We start from the raw sequence: 21,576 nt of genomic DNA, 5'->3' as shown, positions 1-21,576 counted from the left end.
CATATGAATAATAATCTCCCTCGCTATCCACCCGAAAAATATTGACAGAATGATCGAAAATTTTGATAGAATGCTTTAGTTTTGTCAAAATTTTAAGTTATAATCATTGAATCATAAGTGGAAAAGCTTAAAAACTGCAGATGTACCTAAAATTAAAAAATAATACCACAATGCCAATTAAAAACAAACATACATAAATGAAAAATAGATAATAAATGCAAGAGCATCAGAAACAGTTGGAAATTCCAATTTTCCTTTATCTTTAAACAACAAAGATTTGTACCTTTACATATGTTTTTCTAAAAAACGACGCAGTATTTTTTTTTCTAGAAAATGGAATACCTACATTTTTTTGGTATAAAAAATGATTAAAATGGGGAAAACTTTGGGAGAATTTGTTCACCCTCCAAACACCCTTTATGTGCTTTTATATATCGTCTGCCAGCTTCTCCCCAAACACGCTTAGCTTATCCCCAATTTTTTCCCCCAAACACGCTTAGCTTATCCCCAATCCTTCTCCCCAAAAATGGTCACTTCACGCTAATTATGTCAATCGTTTTGACTCGTATTTGTCTATCAGAATTCGGTCGGATACTATACACAGAAAAGAATTGCAAGCTGAATTTCTACTCCATAAGATAGCCCCCTCCCAGAAAAAGTTAATCCTACAATCTACACATGACTAATATTCCGAATTTCTTGGTATAGAAACTAGATTTTCTAGTTTAGACAAACGGGACTCTCGACCTAATCCCAACACTGGCCATGGTGCAATCAGAACTACCGCGATGAAAGAACAACGCTTGTAGAAGACAGATAGTCGTGACAGGAATATTAGTTATTTCTTTCTTCTGTGTTTCTTGTTTTTTTCAAATAAAAAAGCCAAGTCATATGAGTACTCTTCTACTTTCTATGGTATCTCAAGTCTTTACTAGGGTTTCAAAAAATCAGACGACTAACTATAAGCACTCGAAGAGGCTTTTTTCACGGTTGGTAAAATTTGGTAATTGAGAGCTTGTCTTCTTGTGCTCAGCAATGTTGATTCTCCAATATTGTCGATTCCAACATGAATTAACCGGTAAAATAAAATTTGAAAATAGCAACGCTACTTCTCAAATAAAAAAAAAAAACAACTTCATGTAACGGAATTTGGTTGAAGTATTAGTGGCAGTTTCAATTGTAAGACTTACAAGTTTGACGACTAGAAAATTTTTAATCCACTAAAGTAACGCTTTTGTGTTATAGCTTTACTCAAAAAAAATTTTGAAAAAAAATTATTGCTATTGCTATATAAGAACTCTGAAAAAGAATGTTCAGTGATTTTGTTTAAATACTCACTACACTATCCTTAGCAAAATTTTGCGTTCAATTGGGATAACATAAACAAAAGTGAGCTCTCAAAAACTGCCATATGAAAGTAATAAAAAGAACCAAATTTTAATATGAACTGAACTTTAAAAATGAATTTCATTTATCTCATTTTGTACACTACCCTCCCAACTTTTATTAAACATTCCATATTAAGCCAGCTTGTTTCTGGAAATGTTTCTAACACAAAAAAACGAAGATTAAGTTGAAATAAGAGGTTCTGACAATGACAATTCCAATACCATACTTCTTACTTCAACCTGACTCCATTAAAAGGGTTAATCCATTTGAAACTAAAACATTTTCGCCTTACAACGAAAGATCTTGCCTTACCTTAGACCTTAGTTCCTCCTCTGCCGCCAGAGGCACCCAGGGCATCCAAAAAGAGCCGCCAGTCGTCCCTCATATGTGCTGCTGCCCAGACGTCTTCCCACTGGGGTTGGACTATCGCATTGATGTGTTTTAGGTCCCGCTGGTACGTACGACGAAGTGTATTCTTCGGCTTCCCTCTTCTTCGGGTTCCCTCTGGTTGCCACTCCAGTACAGTTCTGGGGAGTCTATCTCCCGCCATACGGATAACATGCCCCAGGTAGCGCCATATTCGTTGGCGTATGACATCTGTTACCAGGGGCTGGCGCGAGATAGACTGAACAGTCTGGTTGGTTATGTGGTCTCTCCAGTTAATGTTCAGTATTCTGCGAAGACAGTTGTTCTCGAAGGCAAGAATCCTCTTTTCTTGGTGTTGGTTTAGTTTCCAACATTCACAGCTATAAAGGAGGGCGGAGATGACGTTACTGTTGAACAGCCTCATTTTCAGTTTCAGGGAGTACTTTTTCGATCGCCACACTGGCTTTAGTCGATTAAAAGCTCCACTGGCTTGTCCAATCCTAGACTGCACCTCCTTTTCGCTGGATCCAGTTCGTTCGACTGTACTTCCAAGGTATCTAAAATCCACTACCTGCTCTACTGTATTGTCCCCGCACTTTAAGCCCAGTGGTGAGTCGCTCGTTGCCATGCTTTTTGTTTTGTCCGAGTTGATCTTTAGTCCCAAAAGACTCGCTTTCTCTCGGATTACTTCGAGAAGATCCTGGAGCCTTTCCTTGTTTGCTTCCATCAGGGATATCGTAAACAAATAAAGCAAGAAACACGTCGTGCTGTTTCTCGATATGGTAAGAATTAAGTAAATTACTTAAAACAGAGTAAACCTCAACAATGGCTTAAAAAAGTAAAAGAAACAGGGGGTTGCACGTGCAATAACCTTGATTTTCTTTTAGATGAACCGTTTTAACAGACAGCCAATGAGCTTAATAAACACCAGGCTAACATTGTGCAAACGTTCCCCCTCTTTCTTGGAAAACCATCTTATCCCTGAAACTCAAAAAGATAAAATCCTGAAAATTTCAGCAAAGGAAATAATGGCAAAGCTACCAGAACTGAAAAAAAACTAGTTTATGCCTCACGAATGTCCCAGTGGATCTAATAAAAGCATTCCCTGATAAACTATCAAAACCACTTGTTAATATTTTCAATGATATTAGTAATTCTGGGTATTAAACGTCGTGCTGAAAGTTGAACTATATTACTACTAATCAAAAAAAGGGAGACCTGAACGATTTTACTGGAGTATGACCATTCACCTTGACACCATTTTTTTATGCCTCACTCTCGTTGAAATCCCTTAGCTAATTTGTCAAAGGCGGAGATTCTTGAACTTATTGACACACAACAGTTTGGAAACCCGAAGGAGACATCTAATTCACACTATCTTGTTAGTCTTCTTGGCGCCATTCTTAGAAACCTTGAAAACCTTGATACTTGGTGGAATCTTTTATTAATCAGTCTCCAGAAAGCGTACGACTTAACTGACAACAATATCCTTGTAAATAACCTGCTGACGGTGTTTCAAGTGAGTCCTTTTCTAGTGTGTGGCGTGTCAACTTCCTGAAGAAGAAGAAAATTGACGAATCTGCACCTCTTCAAACAAAGAAATTAGTCTAAATACTCAGCATCTCACAAGTGACGATCTTACGTTCGGAGATCACATCAACCAGATCACAGCAAAAGCAGCTGGTCTTCTAAAATCCTTCACAAATCTCAGAAGGTTTGGAATGACAGAACAATTCCTTCTTTCGCCTTCTCGACGCCCTGTTTAAATAGCCCCCTCGACTTCATGTACATAATAATTATCACTATGAAAATATTACCTACTTTTATCAAGCAGGTACAAAAAGCCTTCTGATTCCCTGTTTAAATAGCCCTCTCGACTTCCTGTATATGATAATTATTACCCTAGACCTTAGTTTCTCTAGAGCCATCGGTGGCGCAGAGGGCATCGACAAAGCCTCTCCATTCGTCTCGCATTGGTGCTGCAGCGATGACGTCTTCCCATACAGGTATTAGTGAGGTGCCGGCCGTCCTCAGATCTCGGTCATGTGTTCGTCTCAATGTATTTTTGGGGCGGCCTCTCTTTCTTCTACCGTCTGGCTTCCATTCATAGGTTGTTCGAGGAAGGCGGCTCTCTTCCATACGAAGAACGTGTCCCAGGTATGTCCACCGCCTTCTTTTCAGCAACTCAATGACTGGAGGTTGACCTGTTTTTCTGCGTATTTCTGCATTTGTAATTTTTTGTTGCCAGCTTGTATTCAACATTCTTCTGAGGCTCATATTTTCAAAAGCAAGGATCCTTTTTTCAAGCTGGGTGTTTATTTTCCAACATTCACTTGCGTAAAGGAGAATTGAGGGTACATTGCTGTTGAACAGTCGAAGCATCAGTCGCATTGAATATTTATTACTTCTCCAAATAAGCCTGACCTTGGATTGCTCTCATTGTAAAAGCACCAAAATACTTTATAATTTGGTTTCTGAAAAAATTTCTTTGAGCTTCATATTTTGTACACTTCATGAGAATATGCCTAACATCATCACACTCGTTACACATATCACAGAAGGGCGAGCTAACTCTCCCCCACTTATGTAAAACTGAGCGGGTTTTGGCATGACGTGTCCTCAATTTAAAAACAGTAACAGCAACAGATCTAACATCATGCACAAGTTCAGCAGGTGGTCCTTATAATCATAAATTTCTAAAATTGGATTTATACAGCTTCTAATAAAATTATTGGTCTCTCTATCACATAACACCTTATAAATACATGCAAAACATTTATTTTGAGTGGATTTTTCGCTTATAATCTGACCATTTAAAATACCCCACTTTGCCATCATATCAGCAGATTCATTTTCTACGATTCCCACATGTGATGGGACCCAGACTAGAAATATATTATTTCCCACAAGCTCTAAAGACCTAACTATTTGGTGGATATTACAAACTAATTCACGAATAGGTTCATACTGATTTATCCGGTACTTAAGGGCTGATGCTGAGTCAGAACATATCATCCAACTCTGGGCATACCCATATAATTTAATAAATTCCAATGCCTTATTAGCAATCACTCAATTGAAAAAAATAGACAGGCTGTTTGTTTTAATGTTTTAAAAACTCATTTGATGTTGTTTAGTCGGACAGAAAGTGCAGTTGATTTAAGTAGAAAAATATTTCTTGGTAATAGGCCATTGAAACAAGTAGTTGTGGTGAGATACCTTGGTTTCCACCCTGATCAAACTCTGAGTTGGAAAGTACATAGTGATCAGGTGGCAGCTAAGGTATCTAAAGGGCTTGGTCTGATTCGGCGTCTGAGAAAAATCAGTTACCCTGTTCTGCCTTTTTAACTCTTTATCATTCCATTGTGATGCCTTATATTTCTTATGGTTGTGTGATATGGACTAGTAGGTTTTATATAAATTTTAAACAAGTTCAGGTTTTACAAAATAAAGTTATTAGACTATTAGGAAATTATGTCCACAGCGATAATGATACAGGTAATTGTTATAAGAAATTCATGATTCTTAAATGTTAGCCAACTTCATGATTATCAACTTTCTATTTTTGTATTTCAGAGTAATTATGGTTTGTCCCCTGAAATTTTTTGTCAAATGTTTGCAAGGAATTCTTCATACCACACTTATGAGACTAAAAATATGGATGATTTGGTAGATGAGTGTCTCAGAGAGCAAGTTTTAGTTCCAATTTTGCTGGACCAGTACTATGGAATTCAGTACCAACGAGTATAAGGTTATCAGTAAATGTTTGCCAGTTTAAGAGTGGACTGAAGAACCACCTTCTGGGAAGAGATTAAGTAAATAATATAAACGGTATGGCTTATAGTCTTTTTTTTACGTAGGATTTTTTTTTTCTCTGTGTCTCGTTTTCTTCATTTTCCTTCAGTTTTCTTTTCCCACATTTTCGTCTCATTCCATTTCATTTTTTTGTTAATGTTGTTCATTGAATGTTTATCAGCCACTACCAACAAGTCTTTGACTTTTTAAAGTGACAGACGTGATTCTTTTGTATATTGACGATATGTATAATAAAAGTGTCTCATTGCATGTCTGTCTAATGCCCTTTCCTAGAGTTAAAAATGATAGGAGGGCAACTAGCCCCCAAGCCCTTTACCCCTAATACATGCGATAAAACTTTTGAGGTAGCAATTTTGTTAAAAATAGATAAAGATCATATAAAAAAACTCTGGGGTCGCCAAACCCCCCCCCCCCCAGGGCCCGGGGGCAAGCGTTGTAAATTATGCCCTAAGAGCAAATAGAGTTTTTATAGAAGGGATACTCGTATGAACTTCAAAGAGGACTCATTTGATTGGATATTAAAAGTTCTAGTTCACTTTTCAGAGTCTAAAGTGATCGAACGGCAACTGCCCCCCCCCCTCTTCTATGCCCTTTTTCTACAAATAAATCCGATAAAAATTTTAAGATGCTATTTTGTTAAAAATAGTTCGAATATCATATAATAAAAACTCTGGTGTTTAAACATGTCCTCAGGGTCCGGGGGTAGGCTTTGTAAGTTATGCCCTTGGGGCAAATAAGGTTCTTATAGAAGGGATGCTCGTATAAGCTTCAAAGAGGGCTCATGTTTTTGGAAATTGAAAGTTATAGTTAACTTTAAAGAGTTAAAAGTAATTGGAGGACAACTTATCTCCGCCTTCATGCCCTTCCCCCCCCCCCAAATGCATCAGATAAATAATTTAGGATAGCCATTTTGTTAAGCTTAGTTCAAAGGGTCAGATAAAAAAAATTCCAGTGACCATACAACCACCCAGGGCCCGGGACAGGTGTTGTAAGTTATGCCCAGGGAGTGTATAGATGGTTCTTGTGGGAGGGATGATGGTAAAAACTTCAGAGAAGCTCACTTGTTTGTAAAGTGAAAGTTATAGTTAATTTTTAAAGAGTAAAAAAAGATCTGAGGGAAACTAGCTCCCCCTTCCACCACAACCTATTTTCCTCAAACCCATCCGATAAGAGCTTTGAGATAGCCATTTTTTATAGTTCAAAGATTATATAACGAAAAATACAGGATCAACACAATCCCTCAGAGCCCAGGGGCAGGCGTCCAGTTTTTAAGAGTAAAAAGAGATCGGAGGGTAACTAGACCCACCCATGCCCATTCTTCCCCAAATGGATCCGATAAAAATTTTAAGATAGTGATTTTTTTAACATAGTCATTGATAGTCATTTGGTCAGATAAAAAAAAATCCGGTGTCGACACAATTGCCCCGGGCCCGGGGGCAAGTGTTGTAAGTTATGCCCAGGGAGCATATATAGTCCTTATGGAAGGCATCCTCAAATAAAATTCAGAGAGAGCTCATTTGAATGGAAATTGTAAGTTCTATTTCACTTTTTAAGATTCAAAAGAGATGGGAGGGCAACTAGTCCCCCAACGCCCTTTTTACCCCAAACCCAACCGATACAAATTTTGAGACAGCCATTTTTTCTTAAATACTTCAAAGGTCAGAGAACAAAACTCCGGTGTCGACACAACCCACCAGGGACCGGTGGGTGGGCGTTGAGCTCTGGTGGCAAATATGGGTTTTACAGAAGGGATGCTCATATAAACTTCAGATAGGGCTTATTTGATTGGAAATTAAAAGTTCAATTTCGTTTTTTTCCAGATTCAGAAAACATCGGAGGGCAGCTAGCACCTCCCCTCTCATGCCTTTTTTCCCAAATGCAGGAGATAAAAATTTTGAGATAACCATTTTGTTAAAAATAGCTCAAAGGTCAGATAACAAAAACTTCAGCGTCGTCACGACCCTACAGAACCCGGGGGCAGACGTTTTACATAGGCCCAGGGGGCATATATGGTTCTTATTGAAGGGATACTCGTATGAACTTCAGAAACGGCTCATGTAATTGGAAACTGAAAGTTGAAGTTCACTTTAAAGAGTCAAATGTGATCGGAAGGCACCTAGCGTCAGCCCCACATCCTTTTTATATGGCTCATATATGGCATATATGGTTCATATGGAAGAGATGCTCGTAAAAACTTCAGAGAGGGCTCATTCATTCGGAAAGTGAAAGGTCTAGTTCAATTTTTAGGAGTCAAAAGAGATCAGAGGACAACTAGCCCCCCTCCCCGACCACACCCTTTTTCTCCAAATGCATCAGAATTTTTTTTTGAAATAGCCATTTTGCTAAAAATGGTAAAAAGGCAGATAGCAACGCTATAGCATTGCCTATAGCAAAGGCTATACGACTCCAATGTTTTATTATTTATTGTTCCTGAAGGCACTTCAGATGGAAGGTATCGTCACATAAACTTTGAAGGAGGCTCATTCAACTGGTAATCAGAACTTCTAGTGCCCTTTTTAAGAGTTAAAAGTGATCAGAGGGCAACTACCACCCCCAACAACGTTCTTTTCTCCGAAATGCATCCGATAAACATTTTGAAACAGCTGTTTTGTTAAAAATAGTTCAAAGATCAAATAACATAAACTCCGATGTAGACCCCCCCTGGTCCGGGGGAAGGCGTTTTAAGTTGTGCCGTGGGGGCATATATGGTTCTTATGGAAGTGATGCTCGTATAGACTTTAGAGAGCGCTGATTTCATCAAAAACTGAAAATTCTAGCTCACTTTTTAAGAGTCAAAAGAGATGGGAGGGTAACTAATCCCCTCCCCTCCACGCCCTTTTTCTCAAACCTATCCGATGAACTTTGAGATAGCAATTTATAAAAGCAGTTCAAACATCATATAGCGAAAACTCCAGAATCGACACAACCCCTAGGACCTGGGGGCAGGCGCTGTAAGTCATGCCCTGGGGACAAATACGGTTCTTATGGAGAGGATGCTCGAATAAACTTCAGAGAGGCGTCATTTCAAAGTTCTAGTTCAGTTTTTGAGAGTCATAAGATATTGGAGGGCAACAAGCCCCCAAGCGTTTTTCCCCAAACTCATTCGATAAAAATTTGAAAGAGCCATTTTGTTAAAAATAGTTCAAAGATCAGACAAGAAAACCTACGGTGTCGATCCAACCCCCAAAGCCTGAAGGCAGGCGTTGTAAGTTATAGCCCGGGGAGATATATGGTTATTATGGAAGGGATGCTGATATAAACTTCATAGAGAGTACATTTGATTGGTTTAAAGTTCTGGTTCACTTTTTAAGAGTCAAAAGAGATTGGACGGCAACTAGACCCCAACACCCTTTATTCCCAAACCCATCCGATTCAAACTTAGAAATAGCAATTAAAAAAAAAAATAGTTCAAAATTAGATAACAAAAACTCCAGTGTCGACACAAACACCCAGGGCCCGGGGCAGGAGCTGTAGGTTATATCCTGGGGGCATACATGGTTCTTATGAAATGGATGCTCGTCTAGTCTTCAGAGAGGCCTAATTTGATTGGAAACTGAAAGTTCTAGTGGACTTTTTAAGAGTCTTAAGAGATCCAAGGGCAACAAGCCCCCCCCCCCATGCACTTTGTCCCCAAAACCATCCAAATAAAATTTTTATATAGCCATTTTGTTAAAAATAGTTCAAAAATAAGACAAGAAAAACCCTTGAGTCAATTCAAACCCCAAGGGCCCAGGAGAGGGCGTTTTAAGTTATGCTCTGGGGGCATATATGGATGGGATACTAATATAAACTTTGGAAAGGGCTTATTTGTTAGAATTGAAAGTCCTAATTAACTTTTTATGAGTCAAAAGAGATCGGAGGGCAACTAGACCCCCTTCCACACCCTATTTTCCTCAAACCCATCCGGTAAGAACTTTGAGATAGCCGTTTTTTAAAAATAATTCAGAGATTATATAACAAAAACTCTGGAGTCAACACAATACCCCAGGGCCCGAGAACAGGCGTAAATAAAGCCCTTGGGGCAAATATCGTTGTTAAGGAAGGGATGCTCGTATAAACTCCAGAAAGGGCTCAATTGACTGGAAATTGAAAGCTCTAGCTCAGTTTTTATATGTGGTTCTTATGGAAGGAAAGAACGAACATTCTTTGCAGAGGGCTCATTTCAATGGAAATTGAAAGTCCTAGTTCACTTTTTAAGAGTCAAAAGACACAGATGGACAACCAGTCCCCCCAAACCCATCCCATACAAATTTTGAGATAGACATTTTTTTGTTAAACAGTTAAAAGGTCGGATAACAAAACTCCGGTGTTACACAACCCCTAGGGCCCCAAGCAGGCGTTGTAAGTTATATCCGTGGGGCATATATGGTTCTTATGAAAGGGATGCTCGTAAAAACTTCCAAGAGGGCTCATTTGATTGGAAACTGAAAGTTCTAGTTAACTTTTGAAGAGTCAAAAGAGAATGGAAGGCAACTAGTCTCCCTTTACCATTTTTTTGTGATCCTAACGGGGCTCATTCGATTGGAAATCGAAACTTCTAGTGCCCTTTTTTAGAGTCAAAAGTGAGGGGAGGGCAACTAACCCCCCCCCCCCCAGCGTCCTTTTTCCCAAATGCATCGGATAAAAATTTTGAGGTAGTCATTTTGTTGAAGATAGTTTAAAGGTTATATAACAAAAACTCGGGTGTCGGCCCAGCCACCCAAGTCCCGGGGGCAAGCGTTGTAAATTATGCTCTGGGGGCATATGTGGTTCTTATGAAACGGAAGCTCGTATATACTTTGGAAAGGGCTCGTTTGATTGGGAATAGAAAGTTCTAGTTCACTTTTTAAGACCTAAAAGCGATCTGAGCACAAACATACCCCCTCCCCTCATCTCCTAGCCCCTTTTCCCCCAAATCCATCTTATACAAATTTTGAGACAGTCATTTTTCTGAAATAGCTCAAACATGAGATAACAACAACTCCCTGGTAGACACAACCACATTGAGCCCGGAGGCAAATGCTTTAAATTATGCCCCAGAGGTGTATAAGCTTTTTATGTAAGGAGGATTGTCTAATCTTCGATGGTGGCTTATTTGATTGGTAATTGTAAGTTCTAGTTACCTTTCTATGAATCAAAAGTTGACAGAGGGCATCTATCCCCCCCCCTGACAAATGCACCTTCTTATCCCCTAGTGCATCAAATGAAAATTTTGAGATAACCAGTTTGTTTGAAATAGGCCAACGATAAGATAACAAAAACTTCGTTGTCAACATACCCCCCCCCCATGCCAGAGCTAGGAAAAACTTTGTAACTTATCCCACGGGGAATATAAGGTTTTAGTGGAAAAGATGGTAGCATAAACTTTGGAGGGGACTCAAATGATTACAAATTGAAAGTTCTAATTCACATTTTGAGAGTCAAATGTGATCTGATGGCGACTAGCCTCCCCTCCTCCCTAACTTCTTTTCCCCAATGCGTCCAATCGACTTTTCATGTAGTCATTATATATAACAAAAGCTAATAAAATATAACAAAAGCTCCAGGGATAAAATAGCCCCAAAGAACCAGGAGGCAAGTGTTGAAAAATGTGCCCTAGGGGCGTATAAGGTTTTTATGGAATGGATGGTCGTATAAACTTCGAAGGTGGCTTATTCGATTGTCAATCAGAATTTCCAGTACCCTTCTCAAGAGTCAAAAGTGATCTGAGAGAAACTAGGCCCCCCCTGAGGCCCTTTTCCCAAAATGCATCCAATCGAAATTTCAAGACAGCTATTTTGTTCATAATAGTTTAAAGATCAAATAACAAAAACTCAGAGGTCGAATCTTTCCCTCAAAGCCCGAGGGCAAGTGTTGTAAGCTATGCCCAAGGGAATGTAAGGTTATATGAAAGGGGTGGTCGTATAAACTTCAGAGATGGCTCGTTTGATTGGAAGTTGAAAGTTCTAGTTACATTTCGAAGTTACAAAAGTAATCGGAGGGTATCTATCCCCCCTACACCTTTTTTCCCAAATACATCCAATAAAACTTTTGACATATCCATGTTGTTTAAAATAGTCCAAAATTCAAATTTCTCTAAAGAAGGGGTTAAAAAATCCTCTATAGCACCCGGACAAGAATTGTAACTTAAGAATCGAAAATGATCAAAAAGTAACAAGCCTCCCCCCTTGTGCTTTTTTCTCCAAATACATCCAATCAAAATTTTTAAGTAATCATTTTGTTCTTAATAGTCTCAAAAAATAAAATTAATAAAGCTTAGGGGTTGAAAAATCTTTCCTAGATGCCGGGGCAAGGATTGTCACCTGTGGAAGTTGCCCATTAATAGAATATAAGGTTCTGTGGAAGAGGTGTTCGTATTAACTTTGGAGGGGGCTCATTTGATCGAAAATCGAAACTTCTAGCTCTTTTTTAAAGTGAAAAGTGATAATAGCCAACTAGCCCAAGTCCCACTTTCCCAAAGGGCATACTGTCAAAGTCTGAATATAACAATTTTGTTCAAAATAGTTCAAAGGCCAAATAAATATACTTCATGAGTTAACTCCCCCCCTGGCCCCGGGGAAATGATTCTGAGTTATGAAACTTATTTAATGACTGTTTAATGTTGAAAAAATCTTATTTTGAAATAAGGAGTTTTTAAAAGCTTGAAAATTTTTGCTATCAAAAACAAACAAAAATTAAAAAAAAACTTTCTGAAAGTTTTTTCCCAATTCTTTCGAAAGAATTGGGGTTATGTACTTCTAATGAAAGGTATCTTCACTAAAAACAAACCGCCCGTTTCCCAAACGATAAAAGTATCATTCTCTTTCTTAAACAACCAATTCTCTTACTTTTACTTTTTCATTAACATCTGAAAAAAAGACAGGCAAAATTCTTTTTTACCAATTTCCACTTTTTTTACCATTCTTACTGGCCGGGTTTTCGTTTTGCCGTATATTTACAACAATACGTCAATCCGGTAAACAATATGCTCATACGTTTCAGAAACCTTTTTTATAACGATAGCGGTGAAGTTGTATATTTACGTCGCCATTTTAACTGTTTCTCAAAAACTTTAGTTGCCATCAGCGATGAGGAAGGTGAAGGATATCACCAAGACATAAAGGCTATCGACGATTGCCGCCAAAAAAGTGAGACAAAGGGGCTCTTTCGATTAGAAATTGGAAGTACAAGTAGTTCCTGTTTAAGGGACAACAGCAAGTGGGGGGCAATCAACCCCGCCCCATGCCTGTTTTCCAAAAGTTATCCCGATTCAAATTTATAGATAAATACTTCGTTTAAATTTAACTAAAGGTAGAATAAATATTTACGTCCTAGGTTGACAACGCTCCTTTATACCTCATGGTAAGGGCTTTAACATATACTATTTAACTACTGCTAATATACAATTTTTATATGGAAGAGGCGTCATTCAGACTGTGGAAGAGACGCATTGAACTGGAAACTAGAAGTTAAAGAGATCCTTTTAAGATAAAAAAAAGCGTTATTACCAATATTACCAAGGGTAATATACCGCTTAGACTCTTTATGCAATAAAATTGTAAATAGTTTTTTGAGAAATTTAAGAATTTGTCCAAAAATACTCGCAGTACTTCTAGAGTCGGAAGGGTTTGAAGAAGTTCAGTTGCTGTTGGGCAATGTAGCTTTAATCTACATATAATAAAAGGTTTCTTATGCATATCTTACAATTGATCAATCATGACCAGAGTCCTGTTCTCGGTAAAACGTTAAAAATTATAGAAACACATTTAATAAATTTAAGAAAATGTGTTTGTTACAAAAAGTGTATATTTAGAGCGCCATAAATCACACAGTCTCACAATTGATTTGAAAACGTAGTAACAGTAACAGAATTCTTGCTAAACCATTATTAGGCATATTTTTTATGCGTATTATTAGGCATTATTAGGCATAGATGATGTTGGAGATTCAAACCCAAGATATATACAATCATTAAGGACAAGTTTCAAGAGGCTACAATTTCACAATATTTTTTACTAAGCCCGTTTTAACGTCTTTGGCAACTACGACTCATAAACCCCCTAAAACGGACCTTTTAACTCTTTCCTGAATTTTTTATATGTAACTTCTCTTCAAGTTAATTAGAACCCCTCATAAAAGAACGTTCCATCGAGGTTATTTTGATGAGCCTGGAAAACATGGGGGTATATGCCTCCTGAATACCCCCTTTAATCTTATACCAGAGTAAAACTTGAGTTTCTCCGTGATTTGCGGAACCCGTTATGTTCTTCCAGCTGTGTATTTAAGACAAATAATTCTATGGATAATCAAAGAAACTTTTAACTTGAAATGAAAATTATGGACTAGGTATTTTCGGCTAGTCCATAAAATTATGGACTAGTATATAAGGAGGTCTACAGCTGTGGAAGTTATTGTGAAGCATTTAAAAAAAAAAAAATTACATAAAGCTACTTTCAAATGAAAATTTGAAAACTTTCATGGAAGACTAAAAAAATGGTGTGGCAAATATCTGCACATTGGAATAAAATAAAACAACTTCCATCTTCAGATCAAGTCCTTTTGTCCTATTTTTGCCCATTAAAACATTATCCGATACGTTTAATTCTAACAAAACCAAATGTTTGAGATATACCTTCATTGTCAGGACATGTGGGTTCGGATTCCTGAGTTTCATATTCAAATTTACATGGTCCTGAAATGCTGGGTATAATAGGACAAGGAATATCTTCACATTTCGGAGACAAAAATTGGTTTGGAATGTGGAAGGGCTTTTCATTTTCACCTGGTAAAGCATCATCAATTTCTGAAACAAAATTAAGATTGAACAGACATAGAAAAATTAAACAATAAAGATTACTAAATACACCCAATTGCTTTTTCTTTAGTGATGTTAAAAAAAAATACGCAAAAGTTACACCTATATTGAAATTACATATATACATCAAATCGGATACATTTGCAGATTTTTTTTTCAATCGTTTTTAAAATCTACTTTTTATAAAGCAAACAAAAAGTTAAAAAGTTCAGCAAAATTCATGGAAATACACTGAAATATAAGCTTCTGGATTAGAGTAAATTAACAGTAATTAATTAACTAAGAAAAAAATTTGTAGGTCATATGTCAATCCTAAATCGTAATAGTCTACCTGAGACTATAAGAGCGCAAACCATTTAGGCTTAGGTCACTTGTTTACCTGTGAGTTCAACAAAAATTTTTGCATACAAGTCCAGTTGATTTTGTCCGTCATAAGTCAACCCAAAAATCTCGATCGTCCGTGTTGCAATTCCAGTACACCTTCCCAGTAGGCATAGCTCATATAATGAGAAGAATCTTAGTTGCCCAATTATCTTCAAAGTCCTATGGACATGGTCAGTCATAAATCTTTGAAAGCCTCATTTTACTTGGGATCTCCAATTGCCTTCAAATGGCTAATAGAAATTCATAGGCTATTTGAATACCCTTATTAAATGACTATCTACCTTAGTTCTGCCCTAGAATGGACGCATGACAAGACTATCTATCAACAAGTGAAATGACATCAATTTTATACAATTCTGAAAAAGGTTTATGCCAGATTTACCTCTTGCTCAAACCATCAGACTATCTTGGCTTTTTCTCCAATTAGCCATCACTCCCTGGAAATTTTCAAGATTTTTTAGGCTTAAAAAGATAATACTCCTCCTCAATTTTAAAAACCAGTAGGTAGAAATTATATTAATGTAAATGAATTTAAGACTTGATAAAATACTGTTGAGTTTGGGGAACATTAATTAGATTAATAATCAAATTTGCCAAATAATCAAATTAATAAATTTGCTTATTTATAATAAATAGGCGTTGATTTGCTTGGGGTCGGAGGTAGGAGCCAGTTGGGGTCCAATCCCCTAGCTCTTCGAACTTCCTGGAATTTCGGGACACTTCCTAATCAAAATATCTAGCATTTAAAAAAAGCTCGGTAAAAACACCAATTTTGTTTTGGGCCATAACTCTAGAACACACGTAGCTTCTACTGGCAATCCTTTCAGCAGCTCATTGGGCCAATGATAGCAGTACAAAACAATATTCTTTGCACCATGTTTTCAAAGCTAAAAATCGTGGACACGGACACCATTTGTCAAATGATAAGTTTTTATATTATCAAAATTAACATTATTTTCAGATAATTATTTCATTGAAAATTTAGATTAAATTTTGAATTCTTTCATTATTTAATACTTAACTATGATTATTCATATCATTTGATTTTGATGCTGAAGAGAAGAAAACTATTAAGGATTACCTTTTTTCATAATCACAATGAAATTTGGTGCCGTTTTTTGCAAGTAAGCACCAAAACTAAAAATTTTTCAAGCTCAAATTGGCACCGTGTTCTTTGCAAATCGACACGGATTTACCAAATCAGTGCCGAAAAAAGCTACGTCTGTTTTCGGCTTTAAACTGGGTAATATTACTACACACCCACAGGCGAAATTATATTGCTTTCTGTAAATTTTACAGTGGACAGATTACTTAGACTGTTCAGTGACAGAGAATAAGCAAATGTAAATAAGGTGATATGTAGTAAGAGAAGGGCTAGTCATATATCAATTTATCTCTCCATCATAAACGCTTCACAACAAAATTAATGAACGCAATTAACAATTATGTAACTATTTGACCTGCTCTGTCTCCAGTAAAACTCACAATAACAATACCATTTCCAAACCTGTTTCTCCCCGTCTTTGGGTGGTTCCATGATAACAACTAGGCGTCATAAAATATATAAAATAAGGGTAAAATATTGGTAAAATACATAAAATACCTGCAAAACTGTCAAATAAGTAAAACAAACAAAATAACAATTTTACAGGAGTCCGTAAAATTACGGTAAACCTTTTTTTTTAACCAAATAATTACCTGTAATATATTTTACAAATCATGGTTGGGTCTGGTAGAGGAGGAATTGTTGAGTAATTTTTTACCTACAGGCCGTAACCCTGGTTCAAGCTTTTAACCTGATACTGATAATTATTCGCGGATTTTATTTTGTACGTGGGTAGTATTAATGTTGGTAGCTAAGACACTATATTACGGTCTTGATCTACGCTTCCGGTAGTTAGAAAGGTCTTATTGTTGGCGGATATGGGCTTGATTTTCGAATGTGCAATGGATATGGTATTGTATGTCGTTATGGTGCTATTGTTTGATGTTTTACTGAATAAAAAGGATAATAGTAATATTCAAAGTTGTCTACCGGATAATGGTAAATGTACCTGTCGTTGTTTTCTTTGTCGAGATTATTTCACCCCTCGGACTTTCGTTAAGAACACTTTATATAATAAAAAGTTTCAATGTTTACTTCTGCGGAATGTAAATTGTAAAACAACTAATATTATTTATCTATTAGAATGTAAAATCCGTTGTTTACAGTATCCGGGGGAAGTATTAACAACATGCATATGACATTTTCGGGACATAAAAGTGCAATTAACGGGGGAAAAACAAATAATTATCAAGAGTAATACTGTGTACTTGCTTTTTAACTAATCTAACTATTACAATTCTAGAATATCTGGATTTAAATAATTTAACTAAAGAATGGAAAAATAATAAATTGCTTAAACGTGAAGATTATTGGATTCATGCTCTCGGTACAGCTTATCCTTTTAGGCTGAATGATCGAGTTGCTAAATATGAAGACATGTCTAATGTTGTTGTTAATTTTATAAACGGATTAACGGATCACCCCTCTTGTAATCATCCCACTAAACGTAAAAATCAATCAAGGGGCATAGGAAAAATTATAGAAAAAATCATATAGATTTAAAAATTTATTTGATGGATTTTTGCCAGCTATTTGAGGCTGATGGTATGGCTAGTAGAATAAAATGTTCAAATAAATTATAAAGGAATAATTTAATAAAATTATTTTGGATTTGAATAATAAAACAACATGTAATTCAAAAACTAAATTAATTTATGATACGGTGCGTATTTTAGGAAAAACAAAACATGCTTCAAATTATAAAAAGTCTTATAAGACTGTTAATTAGGAAAAGAGACTATATTTATGTATAAAATTTAGCAGTAAACAATTAGAGGATATAAATTTACCTGGAATTTTAAACTAGCAGGATGTGAAATACGCCTTTCCTAGTAATTCGAATTTTAAAAATAATCGCATTATAACATATAAGTTTTCGAAAACGTTAGGGCAAATGAATTTTAGTTATAATTTAACACTTCAGAAATTTTACAAAGATAGTAATAGGAAACCTGCTTGTAATTGCGAGCAATTTTTATTATTTGTAAATCCAACTTACGAAAATATTATAAAAGTTGATTTGGCAATAATAAAGAAACTTAATCTTCAGAGAATAATAAAAAGGGGGGCTAAATTCTGTCTTTCTAATTATCTAAAACCCTCAAATTTTCTTAGTGGGTTAAATAATGATTTAGATTTATTTATAGGTAAGTGGTTCAAAAAAGGAAGAAAATTAATAAAGATAGTTTACAGAATTTGAAAAATTTGATTATAACTAGAATAAGGAATAAGATATATACTAATGCCAATAATCTTAATAGTGGGGCAATATTTTATAATGCTAAGATAAAACGGGCAATTGCTAATATACATAATGAATTTGCATTTGCACTTGTTGATAAAGCTAATAATAATGTTGCTATAATTTGTCAGAGACTCTATTATGATGTTTCATAAAAGAATCTACGCACAACAAATACATATGAAATGGTTCAAGAAGAGAATAATAGTTTAATGATAAAAATAGAAGACATTAAAATTAATGATAATAATAAAAATGTCCCTTTCTTATATTGGACAGCAAAATTTCATAAGAATCCCCCTAAACCACGCTTTATTGTTGCTGCAGCCAGGTAGCCAGAATTGCGGTGTCTGAATTGTCTTGCATTTTAGGGGAAATTAGAAATAAATTTAAGGCATATTGCTCAGGAATTAAAACATTTTCTAATCCTAATCCATATTGGAGTGTTAATAATTCATTACAAGAACTAGATTTCCTGGTGTAGTTTCGGCCAGAAGCGTGGACTCATTTGATCTCACTGCATTATAGACAAATCTGCAACTTAATTCAGTATTTGAAAATTTAAAAGGATTATTAAAAAAATTTGCATTTGTTTAATTTGTTTCTTTTATTAACACTTATAATAAAAAGGCTAGACGGACTAACTTAAATAGTACTATTAGTTCAAGACGCTATAGCTTGGATAAGATATATGATTTACAAGAGTTTGTTCTATTTAATAGTTTTATAAAGTTTAATGGTAATCTATATGAGCAAATTATTGGAATTCTTATGGGGGGGATAATGCCAGTCCTTGTAGTCCAGGTGCTTTTCCTTGTAGTTGTACAACAACTAACATTTATGAATGTTAACTTAGCTTGATTTTGGACATGATTACTTGGCTAATGGATTGGTTATACTGTTTTGTCCTAGGTAATTGGATGGATGAGTAAGGTCAAGACCTTGTTCAAGTGCTCGTTTATCTAAATGGCTAAACTAAGAAAACTTTTTTTTTTACCAAATAATTACCTGTAATATATTATGGCCAACATATTAAATCAAACTTGTATGCAGATTTTGTTCATTTATTGTTTTTAAAAGCTGCTTTTTGTAAAGCAAAAGAAAACCTTAAACATTCAACAAAATTCATTGAAACCCATTAAAATAGAAGGCCCTGGAATAGGTAAATTGAAAACAATTCACTGAACAAGAAAAAATTTGAATTTTAAATAATTAAATATACCAAAAAATGAAACATTTTTTTTTGGTCACAGAAGCAGACGTTTTTTGATACGATTAAGAGAACCTAAAATGCCAATCGATCTGAGTTTTTTGCTTCAAGTGGATTAGTTCTCAAAACCTAAAACAAGCATATTGTAGCCTCCCGAAGTTAAGCCTTAAACATTAGAAAACAAGAAAACCTTAAACATTCAACAAAATTCAAGGAAATCCATTAAAATAGAAGTTCCTGGAATAGGTAAATTAAAAACGATTCATTTAACAAGAAAAAATTTGAATTTAAATAACTAAATGCACCAAAAAATGAAACATTTTTTTTTTGTCACAGAAACAGACATTTTTTGAGACAATTAGAAATACCTAAAATGCCAATCGATTTGAGTTTTCTGCTTCAAGTGAATTAGTTCTCAAAACGTAAAGAAAACAAGTTATAGCCTCCAAAAGTTAAGCCTCTGAGTTCAACTAACTTTAACCTCTTTTATATGTCTTGTAAATAGAAATTCCCATCTAAATTCAATACTATTTATATTACATTTATAACAATCGTGCTATACCCAGCTTTGGTGGCAACAATTTGCTCGCCATACATAGGCAAGAGAGAGTAAGGCAAAATTATTCCGGCCAGATGATTAATTGTCTTTCAAAATTTAATAACTATAACTAATAAATTGAGTTAATATATGGAAAAAACTGGAGCTAATGTTACACAAAATATCCCTTTTTATCAGCCCTCGGCTCTTAATGGTTAGATCTAAGCATATATGCAGATACACTTTTTTTGTTTTTCCTAGGCCTGCATAAGGATTAGGAAAGATAAAAAGTGAAAATTATTTTCTAGAGTAAAACAGCTTTCCTTTTATTGTAACAAAGAATTTAACTAGCCTTTTTTAATGAAAGTACCCTCAGAAGTTGTGATGAGTTCCTCCATGTTAGAAATTTGAGGCAAGTCCATGAAATATCTAGAATAGAGTTGATGCAATTGATGAAAGGAATAATACTATGATCAACACTTGGATACAGCACTCAGATTTTAGTCAATAGAGTAGTGACAAAGTCTCTGGAAATAAAAGAGCTATAATGATTGATCAGTATTAATTACTTTCGTCCATGGTAACCACAGCTGATCTTGGTATAACTGAAATGAGATTGTGGTAACATGTCAGCATGCATTTATGCATAGAGATGAGAGATTATGTATGTTATGACTGTTGTAATTTTTTTTTTTTTTTAATAAACCCGATTGAACTGAACTGATTTCAAAATTATCTTTCTGGTGTAACTCTATTTAAAGTGTATTTCTGGATTTCAGGCTATAGTGAACTTTCATGGCAAAAATGAAAAATGCAACTGTTATCTTATTCTGTTGGCTGTTAAAACTCTAGGCTCTTCATTAAGCAAATTTTCTAAGCTAAAAACTGTTGGATTGGAAAACTTGGTTTAGTTGCTGAAAAAAAACTTTATCCATAATTTCATTGCTAAAAATCGTACAGTTGGCAGGCCCACTACTAATTTCCAAGAGTCAATATAAAATTTTTTAATAAAGCTTATATATAAAGCTTTCTTATATATAAGATTTCTTATATATATAATATATAAGCTTTCTTAATATATATATATATATATATATATATATATATATATATATATATATATATATATATATATATATATATATATAAGCTTTCTTATATATATAAAGGTTTCTTATATATAAAGCTCAGTAATATATTCAAGCATATGTGACAATAGAACTAAAATTCAATAAAAGACAAATCATGAAATGGCCTTTTATTCAGTATTTAAACATTTTAGTAATTACTGTACCTTCTAAAGCATTTTAAAAATCAAACCTAAACTAAAAACCAAGCATTATAGCAGACAAATAAGTCCTTTATTTTCTAATATTAAAAAAAATCCGGAAAAGAAGTTTTCTAATGAAAAGTAAAGGTTATATTAAACTTAACATCAGAAGAAATAGAAACCTACAATAACACAAACTCAAAACAACCAGAAATTATTATTGAAGAATAAATGAAACTCAAAAGGAAAAGAAATTAAATAGACAATCATAGCAAAAACAAGAGCTAAGAGCCCATATGGCACTTGTGACGAGGCGAGAAGAGCTAAGAGCCAAGAGATCATATGGTATGAGCTTTAACAAAATTCTATGAATCAACAGATTGATTTAAAAAGAAAAATAAGAGACTTAATGCCGGTCAGGATTTAAAATTAGAGCTAAGAGTCACGATTTCCTTCTAAATATCAAAATTCATTAAGATCCGA

The 21,576-nt window shown here is 35.2% G+C and overlaps 1 protein-coding gene across 1 annotated transcript in view; it reads right to left on the bottom strand.

Annotated features, from left to right (window-relative positions):
- LOC136034439 (uncharacterized) overlaps nt 1-21,576 on the bottom strand; it is a 179,473-nt gene that overhangs the window by 2,072 nt on the left and 155,825 nt on the right. The window contains exons 3-4 of the mRNA XM_065715620.1: nt 20,176-20,252; nt 14,162-14,332 (exon numbers count right to left, since the gene is read on the bottom strand). Of these exons, the coding sequence (XP_065571692.1) occupies nt 14,162-14,332; nt 20,176-20,252 (248 nt within the window). The remainder of the gene's footprint in view (nt 1-14,161; nt 14,333-20,175; nt 20,253-21,576) is intronic.

This window comes from Artemia franciscana, chromosome 13 (assembly GCF_032884065.1).
Source record: "Artemia franciscana chromosome 13, ASM3288406v1, whole genome shotgun sequence".
NCBI classification, from domain to species: Eukaryota; Metazoa; Arthropoda; class Branchiopoda; order Anostraca; family Artemiidae; genus Artemia; species Artemia franciscana.
The sequence above is the reverse complement of the archived record's forward strand: the minus strand, read 5'-3'. Positions and strand labels throughout refer to the sequence as shown.